The sequence below is a fragment of the Monodon monoceros genome, unplaced genomic scaffold, assembly GCF_005190385.1.
Source record: "Monodon monoceros isolate NGI ecotype Baffin Bay Population unplaced genomic scaffold, NGI_Narwhal_1 Super_Scaffold_18, whole genome shotgun sequence".
NCBI lineage: Eukaryota > Metazoa > Chordata > Mammalia > Artiodactyla > Monodontidae > Monodon > Monodon monoceros.
Window position 1 is genome coordinate 106000263 of NW_021703774.1, and position 22518 is coordinate 106022780.

The 22518-nt window shown below is 37.6% G+C and overlaps 1 protein-coding gene across 7 annotated transcripts in view; it reads left to right on the forward strand.

Moving 5' to 3' along the window:
• Window positions 1–22518, forward strand: part of COL24A1 (collagen type XXIV alpha 1 chain) — a 425611-nt gene that overhangs the window by 306708 nt on the left and 96385 nt on the right. For all 7 annotated transcript variants that reach the window (XM_029227745.1, XM_029227744.1, XM_029227743.1 and 4 more), the window contains 2 exons: window positions 603–656; window positions 813–920. In XM_029227745.1, coding sequence (XP_029083578.1) covers window positions 603–656; window positions 813–920 — 162 coding nt within the window. The remainder of the gene's footprint in view (window positions 1–602; window positions 657–812; window positions 921–22518) is intronic.

The following is a 22518-nucleotide window of genomic DNA, read 5'->3' on the forward strand; positions in this document are numbered from 1 at the left end:
CTGATTAATTTACTTGTAAATAGTTCAGGTGGCAAGAGAGCCAGTACTTCTTTAATAGCTTCATAAATTGTGGCTCTACATTTCTACAAGTTCTGTGTCTAGAAGACAACTTCCAAATATACCAGGGCCTTGACAGTCACCTCTTCTCTGTAAGGGAGAAAATACAGACCTTAAAAATCCGGTACACTAATTTTAACTGAATTAAGTTGTATTAATCCATGTAAATTAAGAAAAGCAAGATACTATAATTTTATGAAATTCAGTATTTACAGTCTTTGAACTAAGAAACATAGGTATAGCTGTCTAAATATCCAAAGCTACCAAATGAATATATATTACCTTTAATTATCTAAAAGGTATTAATATTCTGAGACCATCTTGTGTTTGAATTTACAGTGCTGTGACTCTTTAAATCATCTTCAGAGTTATTCCAGGCAAATTAAATCATGTTCATTATACTTTCAAATACTCCTTATAAATAAAGTAGAAGTAGGAATAAATGTATATAAACCTGCTACTTCTATAGATACCAGGGGCAAAAAAATAAATTTAGATAAATGATTTAGCGAAATAATAAATCTTACATTTCTGCTACCAAATAGGGTGAACCAGGAGCTGCTGGAGAAGAAGGTCTCCAGGGTAAAGATGGAATAAAGGTAAACTATACTTTTAACATTATGATTAAGGTAGATGTTTTTGAGAACTCTTTCAAATATTAAACGTAATTTTTTATGTGCCAACAAAAATCTCTTATTGCGTGGCATAATTATTTTACTACTTTCCCTTTCTCAAAAATTTTTACTGTGTTATAGGGGAACCCAGGAAGAAGGGGACTTCCTGGAAAGGATGGAGAAAAAGGAGAGACAGGCTTACCAGGGACCACAGGGCCCCTGGGTGGACCAGGTGTAATGGGTCCTCCGGTGAGTACTGCTGGGTTCAATACTCAGTGAACTCAGTCCTCTACACACCCACACCCCCACACACAAGTGTGAGCCATACACACACATTCTTGTCTCCCTTATATGTCCATTTGGTATTTGAAGGTATGGAACTAGGGCTTGAGTAAAGAACAAACCAGGGACTGATTATCAGCCTTCCTAACATCCAAGGAAAAAAGATACTTTTCCCATGTGTCACACATGCTATTGAACTTCTTCATTTTTTTCTCACTTTATTGCGACGTAATTGACATGTATTATATAAGTTATATAAGTTTACAGTGCATGACCTGTTGATTTCTTGTGCATAAATATTGCTAAATGATTCCCATAATAAGTTTAGTTAGCACATCTATCACCTCACACAGTTGCCTTTTTGTGTGTGTGGTGAGAATTTTTAAGAGTTACTGTCTTAGCATCTTTCAAGTACACAATACGGTGGTGTTAACTATAGTCACCATGCTGTACATTAGATCTCCAGAACTTACTCATCTTATAACTGGAAATTTGTGCCCTTTGACCACCTTCACCTATTTTCCCCATCTCTTCACCCCTGGCAACACCAAACAACTCTGTTTCTATGAGTTCTTATGAGTTTCGTTAGGTAACACATATTCATGAGATCATACAGTATTTGTGTTTCTCTGACTTATTTCACAAGCATAATGCTTTCAAGGTCTATCCATGTTGTTTCAAATGGCAGAATTTCCTTCTGATTATGACTGAATAATATTACATTGTATACATAGAGAACATATATATGTGTGTGTATATGATCACATTTTTTCAAATATTAGTTGACCTTATATGCATGGGTTTATCTCTGGGCTCTTGATTCTGTTCTCTTGGTCTATATGTCTGTTTTAATGCTGGTACCATACTGTTTTGGTTAATATAGTTTTGTATTGATAAAGTCTGAAATTAGGAAGTGTGATGCCTCCAGCCTTGTTCTTCTTTCTCAAGATTGTTTTAGCTATTTGGTGTCTTTTATGGTTCCATGAAAATTTTAGAATTGCTTTTTGCTATTTTGATTAAAAAAAACTGCCTGGAATCTTGATAGGGATTATACTGAATCTATAGATTGCTTTGGATAGTATGGACATTTTAACAATATGTGAAAATGAGATTTTTTCCACTTATTTGTATTTTCTTGAGTTTCTTTCATCAGTGTCTTCTAGTTTTCAGTGTATAGATATTTTACCTCCTGGGTTATATTTATTCTAAGTATTTTATTGATTTTGATACTATTGTAAATGGGATTATTTTCTTTATTTTTTTCAGATAATTTGTTGTTAGTGTGTGGAAATATGACTGGGTTTTAGTAGGTTGATTTTGTATCCTGCAACTTTATTGAAATCATTTATTAATGCTAACAGTTTTGTGGTACAGTCTTCAGAGTTTTCTGTATATTAAGATGTCACCTACAAATAGACATGGTTTTACTTCTGTTTTACTTCTTCCTTTCTAACTTGGATGCCTTTTATTTCTTTTTCTTGCCCAATTGCTCAAGCTTGGACTTCCAGTCACACTTGCCATGTTCCTGATCTTGGAGGAAAAGCTTTTTTTGAGTATGATGTTAGCTGTGGGTTTTTCATATATGGCTTTTATTATGTTGAGGTACATTCTTTCTATACCCAATTTGTTGAGACGTTTTATAATGAAAGGTTGTTGAATTTTTTCCAGGCCTTTTCTGCATCTATTCAGATGATCGTATGTTTTTTTCTTTAATTCTGGGAATGTGGTACATCACATTGACTGATTTGCAGATTTTTGAGTCATCTTTGCATACCTGGAATAAATCCCACTTGATCATGGTGTATGGTCCTTTTAATATGCTATTGAATTCAGTTTGCTAGTATTTTGTTGAGAATTTTGGCATCTCTATTTGTCAGGGATATTGGCTGGCCTGAATTTTTTTTTCTTGTAGTATCCTTATCTGGCTTGGCATCAGAGTAATGCTGGCCTTGTAAAATGTCTTTGGGAATGCTGGCCTTGTAAAATTTTTGGGAAAATTTGAGAAAGTTTAGCATTAATTCTTCTTTAAATGTTTGATATGATTCAGCAGTAAAACCATTTGGTCCTGGGCTTTTCTTTGTTGAGAGGTTTTTCACTACTGATTCAATCTCCTTATTCATTGGTCTTTATAGATTTTCTATTTCTTCATGATTCAGTCTTGGTACGTAGTATCTTTCTACTTCTCCATTTCTTCTAGGTTTTCAATTTGCTGGCAAATAATTATATGTAGTAGTCTCTTATGATCCTTTTTCTTTTTGTGGTATCCTTTATGTCTCCTCTTTCATTTCTAACTTTGAGTCCTCTCTCTCGGTGAGTTTGGCTAAAGGTTTGTCAATTTTGTTTATCATTTTTTTTCTGACAGTTCAGATAATATTTTTTTTCATATTGTTAAGTCCATAAGCTTTATTTTTTTAACATCTTTATTGGCGTATAATTGCTTTACAATGGTGTGTTAGTTTCTGACGTATAACAAAGTGAATCAGCTATACATATACATATATCCCCATATCTCCTCCCTCTTCTATCTCCCTTCCATCCTCCCTATCCCACCCCTCTAGGTGGTCACAAAGCACCGAGCTGACCACCCTGTGCTATGTGGCTGCTTCCCACTAGCTATCTATTTTACATTTGGTAGTGTATATTTGTCCATGCCACTCTCTCACTTTGTCACAGCTTACCCTTCCCCCTCCCTGTGTCCTCAAGTCCATTCTCTACATCTGCATCTTTATTCCCGTCCTGCCCCTAGGTTCTTCAGAACCATTTTTTTTTTTAGATTTCATATATATGTATTAACATACGGTATTTGTTTCACTCTTTCTGACTTACTTCACTCTGTATGACAGACTCTAGGTCCATCCACCTCACTTCAAATAACTTAATTTCGTTTCTTTTAATGGCTGAGTAATATTCCATTGTATATATGTGCCACATCTTCTTTATCCATTCATCTGTCGATGGACACTTAGGTTGCTTCCATGTCCTGGCTATTGTAAATACAGATGCAAAAATAGTTCTAAAAGGGAAGTTCATAGTGATAAATTCCACATTAGAAAAAGGGAAAGACCTCAAATAAGTAACCTAACTTTACTCTTCAAGGAAGTGGAAAAAGAAGAACAAAATAAGGCCAAAGTTAGCAAGAAGGAAGTGATAAAGATTAGAGCAGGAATAAGTGAAATAGAGGATAGGAAAACAATAGAAAAAATTAATAAGAGTTGGTTTTTAAAAATGATAAACACTGGAAGTTGTACACCATCATTCACACTGTAAGACCCTAACATGAAACTGTAGCCAAAAGGTCTAACAGCACTGTAGAGTGTATATGCATGTACATACATGGCCACTCTGTCTGCAAGATGCTTTAGTGGAATGTTATATCCAAAGTTAGATCTAAAGTTGGAAGCCTCTTCTCTTGCAATGTCTGCTAAAGAACGAGCATCTGCCAACAAACCTACTACTGCCATTCCAACATGCCGATCAACATTAAAAAGTCGTTTGTGGACTTCCCTGGTGGCGCAGTGGTTGAGAGTCCGCCTGCTGATGCAGGGGACACCGGTTCATGCCTGGTCCGGGAAGATCCCACATGCCGCGGAGCGGCTGGGCCCGTGAGCCATGGCTGCTGAGCCTGCACGTCCGGAGCCTGTGCTCCGCAACGGGAGAGGCCACAGCAGTGAGAGGCCCGCGTACCGCAAAAAAAAAAAAAAAAAAAAAAAAAAAGTCGTTTGTTAGCACCTTCTTCATAAAATTTAGAAAGGACTAATTTTTCTACCCCAAAGACAGCGCCATCTTTACATCTGATTCCAATAGCTGTACTACTATTTTCCACAGGCTTCATAGCATACTCAACGTGAAAAACTCTCCCATCAGGAGAGAATGTAGAGACTGACAGGTCATACCCAGTGCCAACTGAGCTCATCATGCTAAAACCACTGGGACACCTAGGGCTTCAGGGTCTGAGGAATATTTTTTAATTTCCATATATTTGTGAGTTCTACAACTCTTCTCTCCTGTTGTTGATTTCTAGTTTCATACCATTGTGGCTGGAAAGTTACTTGATATAATTTCTATCTAACTGTATTTATAGAGACTTGTATTGTGGCCTTACATATGATCTATCTACAGAAATGTTCCATGTGAACATTTTTTGAGAAGAATGTGTATTCTGCTACTGTTGGATGGAATGTTCTTTATATGTCCATTACGTCTGTTTGGCCTGTAGTGTTCAAATCTTCTGTTTCCTTATTAATTTTCTGTCTGGAAGATATAGCCATTTTAGAGAGTAGGATATTAAAGTCCCCAAACAAGATAGTATTGCTGCTTATTTCTCCTTTTATTTCTGTTAGTATTTACTTTATATATTTAGATACTCCAAAGTTTGGCACATAAATATTTATAATTATTATATGTTATCAATTAATTGACCCGTTTATCATTATTAATGACCTTCCTTATCTCTTGTGACTGTTTTCAGCTTAAAATCTATTTTATCTGATATAAGTATAGCTATCCCTGCTTTCTTTTGGTTACCATTTGCTTGAAATATCTTTCCTCATCCCTTCCCTCTCAGTCTTTGTGTGTCCTTCAAGCTTAAGTGAGTCTCCTGTAGGCAGCATATAGCTGGGTCTCTTTTTTTAAATCCTTTTAGCCATTCTGTCTTTTGATTGGATAAGTTAATCCATTTACAATTAAAGTAATTATTGATAAGTAAGGACTTCCTATTGCCATTGTGCTCATTGTCTGCTGATTCTTTTACAGACTCTTACTTCATTGCTTCCTCACTTGCCCTTTTCCTTTGTGATTTTTGGACTTTTGTAGCAGTGTGCCTTGAATCCTTTATCATAATCTTGTGTATCTACTACATGTTTTTCCTTTGTGGCTCACATAAAATACATTACAATTCTAACACCATAGTTTAAGCAGATAAAACTTAACTTTGATATCCTACAGAAACTTTATGTGTTTACTTCCTTCTCCCCCCTCACATTTTAGGTTACTGATGTTACAGTTTAATCTTTTTGTATTCTTTATCCAATAACAAATTATTGTAGTTATGGTTATTTTTGTTGTTGTTTTTGTTTATGTTTTTGTTTTCTAAAGTAATGGGTTCATTGAGATGTAATTCACATATACCATAAAATTCGCATGTTTAAAGTGTACAATTTAGTAGTTTATACTACATTCACAAAGTTGTGCAATCGTTACGACTGTCTAATTCCAGAACATTTTCATCATGCCAAAAACAAACCCTGTACCCACTACCAGTCATTCCCCATTCTCCCCTTCCCCTACCCTCTGGCAACCACTAATTTACTCTCTGTCTCTGTAGATTTTCCTATTCTGGACTATGATTAACTTTTTGAAGTGTAAAAAAGAATTCTTTCTTTCTTTTATTACAACCCACCCCCCGCCGCTTTCCCCCCTTGGTGTCCATACATATGTTCTCTACATCTGTGTCTCAATTTCTGCCCTGCAACCGGCTCACCTGTACCATTTTTCTAGGTTCCACATATATGCATTAATATACAATATTTGTTTTTCTCTTTCTGACTTACTTCACTTTGTATGACAGTCTCTAGATCCATCCATGTCTCTACAAATGACCCAATTTTGTTCCTTTTTATGGCTGAATAATATTCCATCGTATATATGTACCACATCTTCTTTATCCATTCATCTGTCAATGGGCATTTAGGTTGTTTCCATGACCTGGCTATTGTAAATAGTGCCGCAATGAACATTGGGGTGCATGTGTCTTTTTTTTTTTAATTTAATTTATTTTTTTATACAGGTTATTATTAGTCATCCATTTTATACACATCAGTGTATACATGTCAATCCCCATCTCCCAATTCATCACACCACAGCCCCCCACCCCCGCTGCTTTTCACATGTGTCTTTTTGAATTATGGTTTTCCGAGGGTATATGTCCAGTAGTGAGATTGCTGGATCATATGGTAGTTCTATTTTTAGTTCTTTAAGGAACCTCCATACTGTTCTCCATAGTGGCTGTATCAATTTACATTCCCAGCAGTGCAAGAGGGTTCCCTTTTCCCCACACCCTCTCCAGTATTGGTTGTTTGTAGATTTTCTGATGATGCCCATTCTAACTGGTGTGAGGTGATACCTCATTGTAGTTTTCATCTGCATTTCTCTAATAATTAGTGATGCTGAGCAGCTCTTCATGTGCTTCTTGGCCATCTGTATGTCTTCTTTGGAGAAATGTCTGTTTAGGTCTGCTGCCCATTTTTGGATTGGGTTGTTTGTTTTTTTAATATTGAGCAGCATGAGCTGTTTATATATTTTGGAAATTAATCCTTTGTCTGTTGATTCGTTTGCAAATATTTTCTCCCATTTTGAGGGTTGTTTTTTCATCTTGTTTATGGTTTCCTTTGCTGTGCAACAGCTTTGAAGTTTCATTAGGTCCCATTTGTTTATTTTTCTTTTTATTTCCATTACTCTAGGAGGTGGATCAAAAAAGATCTTGTGGTGACTTATGTCAAAGAGTGTTCTTCCTATGTTTTCCTCTAAGAGTTTTATAGTGTCTGGTCTTACATTTAGGTCTCTAATCCATTTTGAGTTTATTTTTGTGTATAGTGATAGGGAGTGTTCTAATGTCATTCTTTTACATATAGCTGTCCAGTTTTCCCAGCACCACTTGTTGAAGAGACTGTCTTTCCTCCATTGTATATCCTTGCCTCTGTTGTCATAGATTAGTTGACCATAGGTGCGTGGGTTTATCTCTGGGCTTTCTATCTTGTTCCATTGATCTGTGTTTCTGTTTTTGTGCCAGTACTATATTGTCTTGATTACTGTAGCTCTGTAGTATAGTCTGAAATCAGGAAGTCGGATTCCTCCAGCTCCGTTTTTTTCACTCAAGACTGCTTTAGCTATTTGGGGTCTTTTATGTCTCCATACAAATTTTAAGATTTTTTGTTCTAGTTCTGTAAAAAATGCCATTGGTAATTTAATAGGGATTGCATTAAATCTGTAGATTGCTTTGGGTAGTATGGTCACTTTCACAATATTGATTCTTCCAATCCAAGAACCTGGTATATCTCTCCATCTGTTGGTATCATCTTTAATTTCTTTCATTAGTGTCATAGTTTTCTGCATACAGGTCTTTTGTCTCCCTAGATAAGTTTATTCCTAGGTATTTTATTCTTTTTGTTGCAGTGGTAAATGGGAGTGTTTCCTTAATTTCTCTTTCAGATTTTTCATCATTAGTGTATAGGAATGCAAGAGATTTCTGTGCATTAATTTTGTATCCTGCAACATTACCAAATTCATTGATTAGCTGTAGTAGTTTTCTGGTGGCGTCTTTAGGATTCTCTCTATATAGTATCACGTCATCTGCAAACAGTTACAGTTTTACTTCTTCTTTTCCAATTTGTATCCATTTTATTTCTTTTTCTTCTCTGATTGCCATGGCTAGGACTTGCAAAACTATGTTGAACAGTAGGGGTGAGAGTGGACATCCTTGTCTTGTTCCTGATCTTAGAGGAAATGCTTTCAGTTTTTCACCATTGAGAATGATGTTTGCTATGAGTTTGTCATATATGGCCTTTATTATGTTGAGCTAGATTCCCTCTATACCCAAGTATGAGAATTTTTATCATAAATGGGTATTGAATTTTGTCTAAATCCTTTTCTGCATCTACTGAGATGATCATATGGTTTTCCTTCTTCAGTTTGTTAATATGGTGTATCACATTGATTGATTTGCATATATTGAAAAATCCTTGCATGCCTGGGGTAAACCCCACTTGATCATGGTGTATGATCCTTTTAATGTGTTGTTGGATTCTGTTTGCTAGTATTTTCTTGAGGATTTTTGCCTCTGTATTCACCAGTGATATTGTTGTGTAATTTTCTTTTTTTGTAGTATCTTTGTCTGGTTTTGGTATCAGGGTGATGGTGGCCTCATTGAATGAGTTTGGGAGTGTTCCTTCCTCTGCAAATTTTTGGAAGAGTTTGAGAAGGATGGGTGTTAGCTCTTCTCTAAACGTTTGATAGAATTCACCCGTGAAGCCATCTGGTCCTGGACTTTTGTTTGTTGGAAGATTCTTAATCATAGTTTCAATTTCATGACTTGTGATTGGTCTGTTCATATTTTCTGTTTCTTCCTGGTTCAGTCTTGGAAGGTTATATCTTTCTAAGAATCTGTCCATATCTTCCAAGTTGTCTATTTTATTGGCAGAGTGTTGATTGTAGTAGTCTCTTAGGATGCTTTGTATTTCTGCGGTCTGTTTAAACTTCTCCTTTTTCATTTCAAATTTATTGATTTGAGTCCTCTCCCTCTTATTCTTCATGAGTCTGGCTAATGGTTTATCAATTTTGTTTATCTTCTCAAAGAACCGGGTTTAAGTTCTGTTGATCTTTGCTTTTGTTTTCTTTGTTTCTATTTCATTTATTTCTGCTCTGATCTTTATAATTTCTTTCTTTCTACTAACTTTGGGTTTAGTTTGTTCTTATTTCTCTAGTTCCTTTACGAGTAAGGTTAGATTGTTTATTTGAGATTTTTCTTGTTTCTTGAGGTAGGCTTGTATAGCTCTAAACTTCCCTCTTAGAACTGCTTTTGCCACATCCCATAGGTTTTGGATCATCGTGTTTTCATTGTCGTTTGTCTCTAGGTATTTGATTTCCTCTTTGATTTCTTCAGTTATCTCTTGGTTTAGTAATATATTGTTTAGCCTCCACGTGTTTGTATTTTTTACAGATCTTCTCCTGTAATTGATTTCTATTCTCATAGCCTTGTCGTCAGAAAAGATGCTTGATATGATTTCAATTTTCTTAAATTTACTGAGGCTTGATTTGTGACCCAAGATGTGATCTATCCTGGAGAATGATCTGTGCAGACTTGAGAAGAAAGTGTAATCTGCTGTTTTTGGATGGAATGTCTTATAAATATCAATTAAATCTCTCTGGTCTGTTGTGTCATTTAATGCTTGTGTTTCCTTATTAATTTTCTGTTTGGACCAGTCTGTCCATTGGTTTGAGTGAGGTGTTAAAGTCCCCCACTATTATTGTGTTATTGTCGATTTCCTCTTTTAGAGATGTTAGCTGTTGCCCTATGTATTGAGGTGCTCCTATGTTGGATGCATATATATTTATAATTGTTATATCTTCTTCTTGGATTGATCCCTTGATCATTATATAGTGTCCTTCCTTGTCTCTTGTAACATTTTAAAGTCTATTATATCTGATATGAGTATTACTACTCCAGCTTTCTTTTGATTTCCATTTGCATGGAATATCTTTTTCCATCCCCTCACTTTCAGTCTGTATGTGTCCCTAGGTCTGAAGTGGGTCTCTTGTAGACAGCATGTATATATAGGTCTTGTTTTTGTATCCATTCAGCAAGCCTGTGTCTTTTGGTTGGAGCATTTAATCCATTCACGTTTAAGGTAATTATCCATATGTATGTTCCTGTTACCATTTTCTTAATTGTTTTGGGTTTGTTTTTGTAGGGTCTTTTCTTCTCTTGTGTTTCCTACTTAGAGAAGTGCCTTTAGCATTTGTTGTAGAGCTGGTTTGGTGGTGCTGAATTCTGTTAGCCTTTGCCTGTCTGTAAAGCTTTTGATTTCTCCATCGAATCTGCATGAGATCCTTGCTGGGTAGAGTAATCTTGGTTGTAGGTTCTTCCCTTTCATCACTTTAAGTGTATCATGCCACTCCCTTCTGGCTTGTAGAGTTTCTGCTGAGAAATCAGCTGCTAACCTTATGGGAGTTCCCTTGTATGTTATTTGTCATTTTTCCCTTGCTGCTTTCCATAATTTTTCTTTGTCTTTAATTTTTGCCAATTTGATTACTGTGTGTCTAGGCATGTTTCTCCTTGGGTTTATCCTGTATGGGATTCTCTGCACTTCCTGGACTTGGGTGGCTATTTCCTTTCCCATGTGAGGGAAGTTTTCGACTATAATCTCTTCAGATATTTTCTTGGGTCCTTTCTCTCTCTCTTCTCCTTCTGGGACCTGTATAATGCAAATATTGTTGCATTTAATGTTGTCCCAGAAGCCTCTTAGACTTTCTTCATTTCTTTTCATTCTTTTTTCTTTATTCTGTTCCACAGCAGTGAATTCCACCATTCTGTCTTCCAGGTCACTTATCCGTTCTTCTGCCTCAGTTATTCTGCTATTGATTCCTTCTAGTGTATTTTTCACTTCAGTTATTGTATTGTTCATCTCTGTTTGTTTGTTCTTTAATTCTTCTAGATCTTTGTTAAATATTTCTTGCATCTTCTTGATCTTTGCCTCCATTCTTTTTCCGAGGTCCTGGATCATCTTCGCTATCATTATTCTGAATTCTTTTTCTGGTAGGTTGCCTATCTCCACTTCATTTATTGTTTTTCTGGGGTTTTATCTTGTTCCTTCATCTGGTACATAGCCCTCTGCCTTTTCATCTTGTCTATCTTTCTGTGAATGTGTTTTTTGTTCCACAGGCTGCAGGATTGTAGTTCTTTTTGCTTCTGCATCTGCCCTCTGGTGGATGAGGCCATCTAAGTGGTTTGTGCAAGTTTCCTGATGGGGGGACTGGTGATGGGTGGTGCTGGCTGTTGCTCTGGTGGTCAGAGCTCAGTAAAACTTTAATCCACCTGTCTGCTGATGGGTGGGGCTTGGTCCCCTCCCTGTTGGTTGTTTGGCCTGAGGCAACCCAACACTACACCTACCCAGGCTCTTTGATGGGGCTAATGATGGACTCTGGGAGGGCTCATGCCAAGGAGTACTTCCTAGAACTTCTGGTGCCAGTGTCCTTGTCTTTGTGGTGAGCCACAGGCACCCCCCACCTCTGCAGGAGACCCTCCAACACAAGCAGGTAGGTCTGGTTCAGTTTCTGTTGGGGGGTCAATACTCCTTCCCCTGGGTCCCGATGTGCACACTACTTTGTGTGTGCCCTCCAAGAGTGGAGTCTCTTTCCCCCTGTCCTGTCTAAGTCCTGCAATCAAATCCCGCTAGCCTTCAAATCTGATTTTCTAGGAATTCCAACTCCTGTTGCCGGACCCTCAGGTTCGGACGCCTGACGTGGGGCTCAGAACCTTCACTCCAGTGGGTGGACTTCTGTGGTATAAGTGTACTCCAGTTTGTGAGTCACCCGCACAGAAGTTATGGTATTTGATTTTATTGTGATTGCGCCCCTCCTACCATCTCATTGTGGCTTCTCCTTTGTCTTTGGATGTGGGATATCTTTTTTGCTGAGTTCCAGTGTCTTCCTGTCGATGACTGTTCAGCAGTTGGTTGTGATTCCGGTGTTCTCACAAGAGGGAGTGAGAACACGTCCTTCTACTCCACCATCTTGAACCAATCCCATTATGGTTATTTCTAATAAACTTGTTTTTTAACTTTTTAACTAGAATTGTAAGTGATTTATGTACCACCATTACAATATTAGAGAATCTGGCTTTGAATATATATTTACCTTTAGTGGGGAGTTTCACACATTTATATGTTTTTACAATGTTATATTTCAGCTTCAAAAATGCCCTTTAGCATTTTTTGTAAGGCAGATTTAGTGGTGATAAACCCTTCAGCTTTTGTTTGTTTGGAAAAGTGTTTATCATGCCTTTATTCCTGAAGGACAGCTTTTTGGGTATAGTGTTCTTGGTTAACAGGTTCTTTTTTTTCCTTTCCATATTTTGAAGATGTTATTCCATTCTCTCCTGGTCTGCAAAATTTCTGCTGAGAAACCTACTTATAGTATTATTTAGGCTCCGTTATGTAATGAGTCACATTTCTCTTACTACTTTTAAAATTATCTCTTTGTTTTGACAATATAGTTACTGTCATCCCTCAGTATCCACAGGGGATTGGTTGCAGGACCCCCACAGGTACCAAAATCTGCACATGCTTAAGTTCCTTACATAAAATGGCATAGTATTTGCATATAACCTACATACATTCTCTCATATACTTTAAATCACCTCTAGATTACTTACAATCTTAATATAATATAAATGCTATGTAAATAGTTTTAAATACAGTATAAATGCTGTGTAAACCAGTGTCAGTTCATGGCAAATTCATGTTTTGTTTTGGAACTTTCTGGAATTTTTTTGGTAACATTTTTGATCCACAGTTGTTTGACTCTGCAGTTGTGGAACCCGCAGATACTGAGGGCTGACTATAATGTGTCTCAAAGTGACCTTTTTTGGGTTTAACCTGTTTGGGATTTTTGAGCCTCAAAAATCTGGATGTCTATTTCTCTCCCCAAGTTTAGGACGTTTTCAGCCATTATATCTTTAAGTAGTCTTTCTGCTCTTTTCTCTTTTTATTCTCCCAGTATTCACACAATATTGTTTTATTTCACACAGTCCCTTAAGTATCATAGTCTTTTCTTCATTCTTTTTCATCCTTTTTTCTTTTTGTTCCTTGGGATAATTTCAGATGACTTATCTTTGAGTTCACTGATTCTTCTGCTTGGTCAAGTCTGCTTTTGAAACTCTGTTGAGTTCTTCAGTTCAATCTTTATCTCTAGGATTTTTGTTTTATTTATTCACATGGTTTCTATTTCTTTGTTGAACTTCTCGTTTTGTTCATGCATTGTTTTTCTAATTTCATTTAGTTATCTGTGTGTGTTCTTGAAGTTCACTGAACTTTAAGAGGATTATTCTGAATTCTTTGTTAGGTAGTTCATAGATTTCCATTTCTTTAGTGTCAGTTATTGAAGCTTTATTAGTTTCTTTTGGTCTTGTCATGTTTACCTGATTCTTTATGCTCATAGTATCTTTGCATTGGTATTTACACATTTGAATAAGTGGTCTCCTCTTCCAGACTTTACAGGTTTGTTTTGGCAGGGAAAGGCCTTCACTAGTCGGCTTTGCTTAGGGGGAACTGGATGGATCAGCTTGTAGCATTTGTGGACATACACAGCTTGCTATTGAGGTCTCCAGTTTGGTTAGGTTCCTACCCATGTTCTGAGGCAAGGGGAGAGTTGCCACTGGCTGGTCTCTGCAGTTGGGTTGGCCAGCTGGCTAGGCTCCACATTGTAGTGGGACCACTAACTAGGCATCCTCGTTGGGTAGGGGTGCTGGCTGGACTTCACAGTCAGATGGGTCCATTAGCTGGGTTCTGTAGTTACCTCTGGTAGGATATGGTCTCAGGCTGTGTTCCCTGGAAGGACAGTAGCACTTGTTGGATTCTGCAGTTGGGCAAGGCCTCACGTTGTACTCTCTAACCGGATGTGGCCCTGGCAGGACTCCATGTTCTGGTGGGGCCACTGACATGGTTTCACTGTTGAATGGAGTTACAGGCTGTGCCCCAAGTTTGGGCAGAGTTGCAGACTATGCTTTGTGATCAGTTTGGGTACTGGATGTGCTCCTTTGTTGGATGAGGTCACTTGCCAGGCTGTCTGGTCAAGTGGGGCCTCCAGCTGCATCTCACAGATAATGCTCCATGGTAAGATGGGGTTACCTTGCCTGGGCGAGGTTACAGGCTGTGTTTAGTAATTGGACAAGGCCACAGGTGAAACTCTGCTGCTAGGTAGGGCTGTTAGCTGGGCCCCATAACTGGGAAGTACCTTAGACTGGGCTCCAAGCCTGCACAGGGTCACTGTTCAGGTTCCCTGGTCATGACAGGCCAGAGGCTATGCTCAACAGTTGGACAGGGCTGCTGGCTTGGCTCTCTGCCTGAGCAAGGCTGTAGTATGGACCCCACAGCCGCCTAAGTTCTCTGGCCAGTCTTTCTGGTCGAGCAGGATGGGAGTCTATGCTTAGCTGTTGAGCAGGGTTGCAGATTTACTCCCTTGCCCAGGCAGGGCCACATGACAGGCTCAAGAGCATGTATGACCACTTTTGGGGGGACACAAATCATGCAGAACTGCCAACCAAGCTCCCTGGCCAGACAGAGCCACCAGCTAAGGTCTACAGATCCCTGGCTAGGATCTCTGCTCAGGTGCTACTACAAGCAGGAATGCAGTCCATCAACATTCGAGTGCTGGTTGCTATAAGCCATGCCCCCTTTCCCCATCTCTATCTGATCCCCAGTGGTCAAGCCCCCAGGTTCCCCAAATGATCCTCATGAAGACCTGACTGGGCAACCCTGGAAGCATCCTGCAACAGTAGGGGAGCTGAATATCCACTTTGGATTCTCCTTTTCCCACAGAGAAACTATAGGCCAAGGGGATCACTCTGTGTGGTGCTGTGCCTGGGGGAAATACAGTGCAATCCAAATGAAACCTCTCCTCTTACCCTTCTAATGTTCTTCTCAGTCTCTGTGGTTCAAGGACATGCTTCAGCCTCACCCTCAGGTTCTAAGCCATACTTCTAGAGATTTGGGCATATCTTTTGCCTTTCTAAGGTTCATGGTAGTTTTCATTATTTTAGAGGACTCATCAGGGCTAGACCCACAGAGAAGCCAAGTATCAAGTGCCAAGAAAGTGCAGTTATCTTCCTGAGAATTTTTATCAAATTTGTTTTTATATAAGAAAGTTATTAATAGTTATTAATGTTTTAACATGGACTTATTTTTCAGTCAACTAGCTTAGTTCCCTAAGAGAATGCTAAAGTTGATGGGGGGAGGTGGGGGGGGACACAGAACTTAAAAAAAAGAAAGGCCTAACCATGCCATAGGACAACACAGGCAGAAATCCCAGAGAGGGATGACACAGTATGACAAATGGTGATGGGCAGAGCAGAGATGAAAAAGGGGATCAAAACAAAACATGGAAAAATGATAAACACAAATTTCATCTGCTTCATAATTTTTCCAGGAATAATCCTCTTGTACACATCTTTGGTGCCTTTTTTAGTAACAACACATGTGTGTTTCTTTTTTATTCTTTTTGTTGTTTCCTTGGAATTTTAAATGCCTTTTAGCTCATAAACTTAATAAAAATACCACAGCATATTTTTTCAAAAGAATTTTCTGATCCAAGGAACTATTGCTTAATCAGACGGCCTGATGTTGGATTTATTTTTGCACTTCAGAAAAATTCTTCCTTAGGCAATGTCACAAAGATGCTACCTTAAAAATTCTTTAAAAAATAAACAAGAAAGAGATGTTCTTCTTTCTAAAAGATTGGAAAATGATATCTGGTTTGAAAAATAAGGCAAGAGAAACGTTAGTAACAAATTCCCAAATCCAAGATTTAGACTCTTTGAACAAAGGAAAATATTTTGTATTTTATGCTTGAGTTCTGTTCTAAAATATTCAGTTGTCTAAATGCATAACTCTATATGAGGAAAATAGTTTGGAAGTTTCTCAGAAGAAACATCTGCCTGACTTATGGTCCTTCATTCATTTCTTAAAAAGTCTATCATTCTGGTATCTAAGATCTAAACAGAGGTGAAGCTGTGCACTCCAAAACTGAGTATATATAAATGAAATTATCTCGTTTTATTCCTTTACAACAAAACTTGATTGGATTTATTGAAGTGTTAATTTTCCCATCTGTCTAGGGTGGTATGATATTAGGTTGAGGTGAATATCTTAAGAGAAGCTAAAATAAAATAATGCATGCTTTTCTAAGAGGCTTTTCCGATAGACTCTTAAAAATGAAGTCAGAAAGATGAGAGAAATGAATATCAGCAGCTAGAAAAGAATGAAGTATACCTGACTCTTCTTTCTAAGACAGTTTCCTTGGTAGCCCTGAAAAATAATCACTTTGGAAATTTGAGGTCAGTGGCGTTAAGGAGTAAAGGATTATCTAAATCCTTACCTTCTGAATGATTCATATGACTCTGGTGTTAGAATTGATTGTTCTGAACTGTTGTGTTGCAAAGCAGCACATAATAGAAAGAACCCTGCACTGACCACTGTGCAAGAATTGTTGAAACCCCTGCTCTTTCACTAAAGAGCTGTACATTGTTGGGTGAGTCATTCTTTGGTTTCTTGGTTTACACATTACACATAATAAAGGGGTTGGAACTATGCAGAACACCCCAAGAAGACTGTGCCAGGGAAGATGCTGAACTGGTAGGACTTTGCTCCTTCTTTTCCTGCTTGAATCAGAAAAGATCCTTGCATGTCTATTTAACATAGTAGCTTCTATATAGGCTTTTTTGAGACAGAAAGCTTAGCCTTAAAAAAGCATTAGCTTGGATGTTTCTAAATTTATGTTAGCCTTACAAACTGTGACTCTCTAAAATGTATTTGTCCATTCACTAATTCAGTGAAGTTTATGAGTTCTTTCAATGAGAGAACTCTGCCAAGAACTCTGCTAAGCCTTAGGGACACCACGGGGAATGAGAGGAGCAAGGTTCCTGATCTCAGATTTGATAATATCATGGAGAAAACTGACATTAGACGAGATCATTGAAGGTTGTGATAAATGCAATGATGAAAATAAACAGGCTGATGATAAAGAACAACTGGTTAGGGGAAGGGGGAAGCTAGTATGGATAGAGACACTATTACACCAGGGCAGTGAGGAACGTCTTCTCTAGATAGGGGAGGATTGAATTGAGACCTGAGGAGTGAAAAGGAGCCAGTCATGCAGAGAACTTTGGGACATCCTTCAGGGTAGATAGAATAGCAAGGGCCAAGATGTGGAGGTGAGAATGATCTAGGTATTTTTGGAAAAGTTAAAGGGAGCTATTATAGCATAGTGAATAGTGAAAAGTTGTTTGGATGAGCTTGAGGAAATATGTAGAAAGCAGATCATGAAGGACCTTTTAAACCATGGTAAAAATTTGGGTTTTATTTAAAGTGTAGTAAGAAGCCACTGAAAGGTTTCAAGCAGAAGAAAAACATTGTCTCTGATGGGAGCACTCTCTATAACTTCCAAACTTTGTTTAACAATGTCTAGTGTTATTGGCTATCGCAAGGGATAAAATAAATTCCAAGAAAAAGAAATAGATAAAATAAATTTGAATTACCAAAGCATGTGATGTACCAAGACAATTAAATGAGGGAAAGAATGGTCTTTTCAACAAATGATGCTCGAACTACTGGATATCCGCACACAAAATAATTAAGTTGGATCCTCCCTTATATTATACACAGAAATTAACTCAAACTGTGTCATAGACCTAAATGTAAGAGCTAAAACTATAAATGTCTTGGAAGACACCATAGGAGTAAACCTTCATGACCCTGGGTTATGCAAAGCCTTCTTAGATAACACCAGAATTACAAGTAGCAAAAGGAAAAATAGATAAATTGTACTCCATTAAAATTAAAAGTTTTATGCATCAAAGAGCACCATCAAGAAAGTGAAAAGACTCCCATAGAATGGGAGAAAATATTATTTGCAAATTGTATATGATAAGGTACTGGTATCCAAAATATATAAAGAACTCTTACAACTGAATAATAAAAAGGCAACCCAATTGAAAAATGAGCAGTCTTTAAACAGATATTTCTCCAAAGAAAATATACAGTTGGCAAATAAGCACATGAAAAGATGCTCAACATCATTAGCTGTTAGGAAAATGCAAATAAAGCTACAATGAGATACCGCTTCACATCCACTAGGGTGGTTATAATAAGGAAAAGAAAACAGAAAATAACAAATGTTGATGAGAATGTAAAGAAATTGGAATCCTTTGGTGGGGTGTAAAATTGTGCAGCCACTTTGTAAATCAGTTTGGCAGTCTCTCAAAATGTTAAAAACAGAGTTACCATTTGACCCATCAATTCTTGGTATATACCCAAGAGAATTGAAAACAGGATTCAAACAAAAACATTTACATGAATGTTCATAGCAGCATTATTTATGATAGCCAAAAAGTAGAAACAACACAAATGGTCATCAGTTAACAAATGTCTATTAGTTAATGTAGTATGTTCACACAATGGAATATTATTTGGAAAAAAAAGAAGTAATATACTGATCCATGCCACAACATTGATGAACCTTGAAAACATTATGCCTAGCAGCCAGTCATGAGAGACCACATATTATATGAAATGTCCCAAATAGGCAAATCTCTAGAGACAGGTAGTGAATTAGTGGTTGCCTAGGGCTGGGGAGGTTGGGAGGAAACTGGTAGTCACTGCTAGTGGGTGCAGGGTTTCTTTTTGGGATGATGGAAATTGATTCTAAAATTGATTGTGGTGATGGTTGCACAACTCTGTGAATATACTAAAAACCATGACCTGTACACTTTAAATGGATTTATAATATGGTATGTGAATTATATCTCAATAAAATTGTTTTAAAAATATATGTGATGTGTTACTTCTGAGACAATACAGCTACTCTCAACAAAGTTTAAAATAATCAGTAGGGAATCCCAAATGCTTCCTCTGTGTTATAAGTAGGCTGAACATCAAGCCAACTATTATCTGTCAACATGACATTTATTTAAAAGCATTCTTATTTCTTCAATCATTGAAGAAATCTATTAAAACATGCACATTGTAGAAACTGCTGCTTTTTTTTCCAGTCTCTTCTGCAAGCCTCTAATTATACAAATGGGTTGCAGTGCGTCTTGTTAAACTTTTAAAACCCAACATTTTGGAGCAAAATATTACTTACACATTTCAGAACCAGCACGAAAATAAACCAGCCTAATATCAATGGAGGTTTACCACCACCACTCCCCAAAAGAAAAACAAACTATCTTTAAAGAGGAAAAAAGTGAACAGAAGAACCAGGGGAGATCTTTCTGATTATAATGACAGAAGAAAATGCAGCTTAGAGCACAGGTAACCCCTTTTCTCACACATAATGAGCTCTTCAAATATGTATGAAAGTTTACTGTGCAAAAGGTTCCTAGTAGATCCATATGTTCTATTTCCTAGAAGCTAAAAGGTAGTATAAAAATCTGCCACTACCCTTTGCCTTTTATTCACGAACTTTGGTTTTACTTCCAACAGATAGTAAATGTTCTTTAAGGTGTTATTTATTTACAAATAAATACCTAGCAGACTAGCTACTGTCTGATTAAGGCTAAATATTTTCTACTTTGGGCATGCATTCTATCATTCATTTATTAAATATTTATTAAGCATCAATTATATGCTGGACACAGTTCTGGGCACTAATGTTACAACAATGAACTAAACAGACAAGGTCTCTGCTGTCATGCAACATGTAGTGTGGAAAGGCAGTGTGAACAAGAGTAATAATTTCTGATAGTGATAAGTGCTATGAAGAAAATAAAACATAGTAATGGGATAGAGAATGTCCTGATAAAGGGGCTACTTTAATTGGGATGGCCACAGAAGGATTACATGAGGTTACATTGAGCCAGATGCCTAAGGATAAGAAGCCAGTCATGTGAATATCTGAAAAAAAGCTTTCTAGGCAGAGGAAACACCTAATGCAAATGCTGCAAGGTAGAAAGGGCATTTATTAAATGCTCTGTTTATAAAAAGGGGGTGGTGGTGGTCAAGTAGCTAGAGTATAGTAAATAACTGGTAAACACAATGTCAGAGAAATAGGAGGGAGGCAGATCATGTAGGGGATTATAGACCATGATAAGAGGTTTGAAGATTACTCTACTTGCAATGGACAGCCATCTGGAAGGTTTTACACAGGGAGAGATGCTTGATTAACATTGTTGGTGATCATTTGTGTTATTTCGAAGAAATGGAATGTAAGGGTAAAAGTGGACCAAACCACTTAGAAGTCTGTGGGGGTCGTGTAGATGAAAAAATGATAGGGTGGTCTGGAACGCAGGGGAGCAACAGAGCGAGTAAATAATGATCAGATTCAAGACATCTTGGAGATAGAGTTGACTGGATTTGCTCATGGTTTAGATGTTGAGAAAGAGGGACAATATAATAAAGAATAAATCCTGGTTTTTAGGCAGAGCAACGGAGTGGTTGATCATACCATTAAGTGTGTAATAGGGTTACAAGTTGGTACTTACACATTTGCAAATATGTAATTTCTTTATTTCAGGTTCATATGGTTTTCCTCACAAGCCCTAACTTACTGATTAGTGAGGAGTGGTTGGGGCATTGGGGGAGACAGAAAATTTTTATATCCAATTCAGTTGAAAGCTTAATCTGTTCCTGTAATTTAGTCGTCTCTTTAGGTAGTGCTCAGACTCTTATGATGCTTAGTCTCTCAGATGTACCCATCTTCCACCTCCCTCTTTTACTCCTTTCTAATATTGAGTCTGTGTTTGCTGTGGTGACAAAGACGAGGAGGCCTTAGATCTAGAGGCAGGTGTTATTCATACTGATTGGGACGTGATGATGTCCCTTGTCAGTTTGCTTACTGCCCACCCTCGTGGCCGTTGATGATGATGTCTCTAAGCTGGTAATTTTCATTTCTTTTTGCGGGGTGTTCCCTTGCTTAAATAGCCTGTCAGCCTCTGCTAATCATTAGATCCCTCTGAGGTCTGTCTGTGATTTTCATTCAGCTCTAGCCCAAGCAGTCTGCTCTTCAGCCCTTACTACAGAGCCACATCTTCCTAGAGTAATGGCCACCGATACACACATGCAAGCTCCCCAGGTGTTTCTTAGTTCCCTTCTACATCATATAGGAATCAAGGAGTAGCTCAGGAAAATATAACAATATGGTCTTCCTCATTTTGACTTTGCTGAGCAACCAAATTGATATAGCCATAAAGCATGTGATAGCTAGAGAAAAGGTACCTTTTCTGAATCCTGAATGAGTAGTAGGGAACAAGGGTCTCTTTCTGCCAAAACTCAGAATGAGGGAAATCTGAACACCAGTGTCTCTCTGTCTCCCTCTTTGCCTTCCCAGATTCTCCTGGGGGCAAAGAAAAAGTCTTAAGCTTTCTCTTTACTTCCCCTATGTCATATCCTCATCCTTCTACCATCTAGTAAAAGCCTTAGAGTTCTACTGTGATAAGTGGAAAGTGTGTCTTCTCTACAGTTTAAGACAGCCTTGTGTGCTGGGTGCCCCAGGCTCAGCTTGTGAAATGTTAAAGTTAGAAACAAAGAAAATAGAAATATCATCTCTTAATATATTCAACCCCTATACATATGAATCCCTTGGGCTAAATAGGATGAAGTCCATGTAATCAAAAAGGCAAAGTAGAAAAGTTTTTTAATAATTTTCAAAATATTGCCCTATTAACAAAGGAGATGGGGAAAACTGAGAAGCAGTTTAGGGGTTCAAGGAGGGAATTCCAAGAGTTCAGTTTGGGACACACAAAGTTTAAGATGCCCATTAGAAATTCAAGAAGAGATGTTGAAGGTAGATCAGAAAGTCAGTGGTGCAGTCAGGACAGGTGATATAATTTTAGGAAACATTAGAATGTAGATGGTCTTTAAAGCCACAGGGACGGGATGAGATCACCTAAAAAGAGAAGAGGGCACTCCAACATTAAATGGCTGGGCAGAGAAGGAGCCAGCATATAAGGAGATATAAGTAAGTGGAAAACTGGGGAAGTGTGCTGCCATAAAAACAAAGGTTTAAAAAATTTCAAGAATGAAAAAGAAGTTTCCGATAAAATGAGTTGGATAACCAGCCATTGGAGATGGCTATATGGAAGTCAGTTGGTGACCTGAAAAAGAGCAATTTCAGAGGTGTGGTAAGAACAAAAGCCCAAATGAAGACAGAATGAGAGTAAGGAAATAGTGACAATGAGCATAAACAAGTCTTTCAAAAGTTTTTCTGTGAAGGGGGAGCAGAAAATGTTGCTAGAAAACTACATGAGAAATTGAATGAGAAAATGGAAAAGACAAAAGGAAGGTAGGAAGGAAGGGAAGAA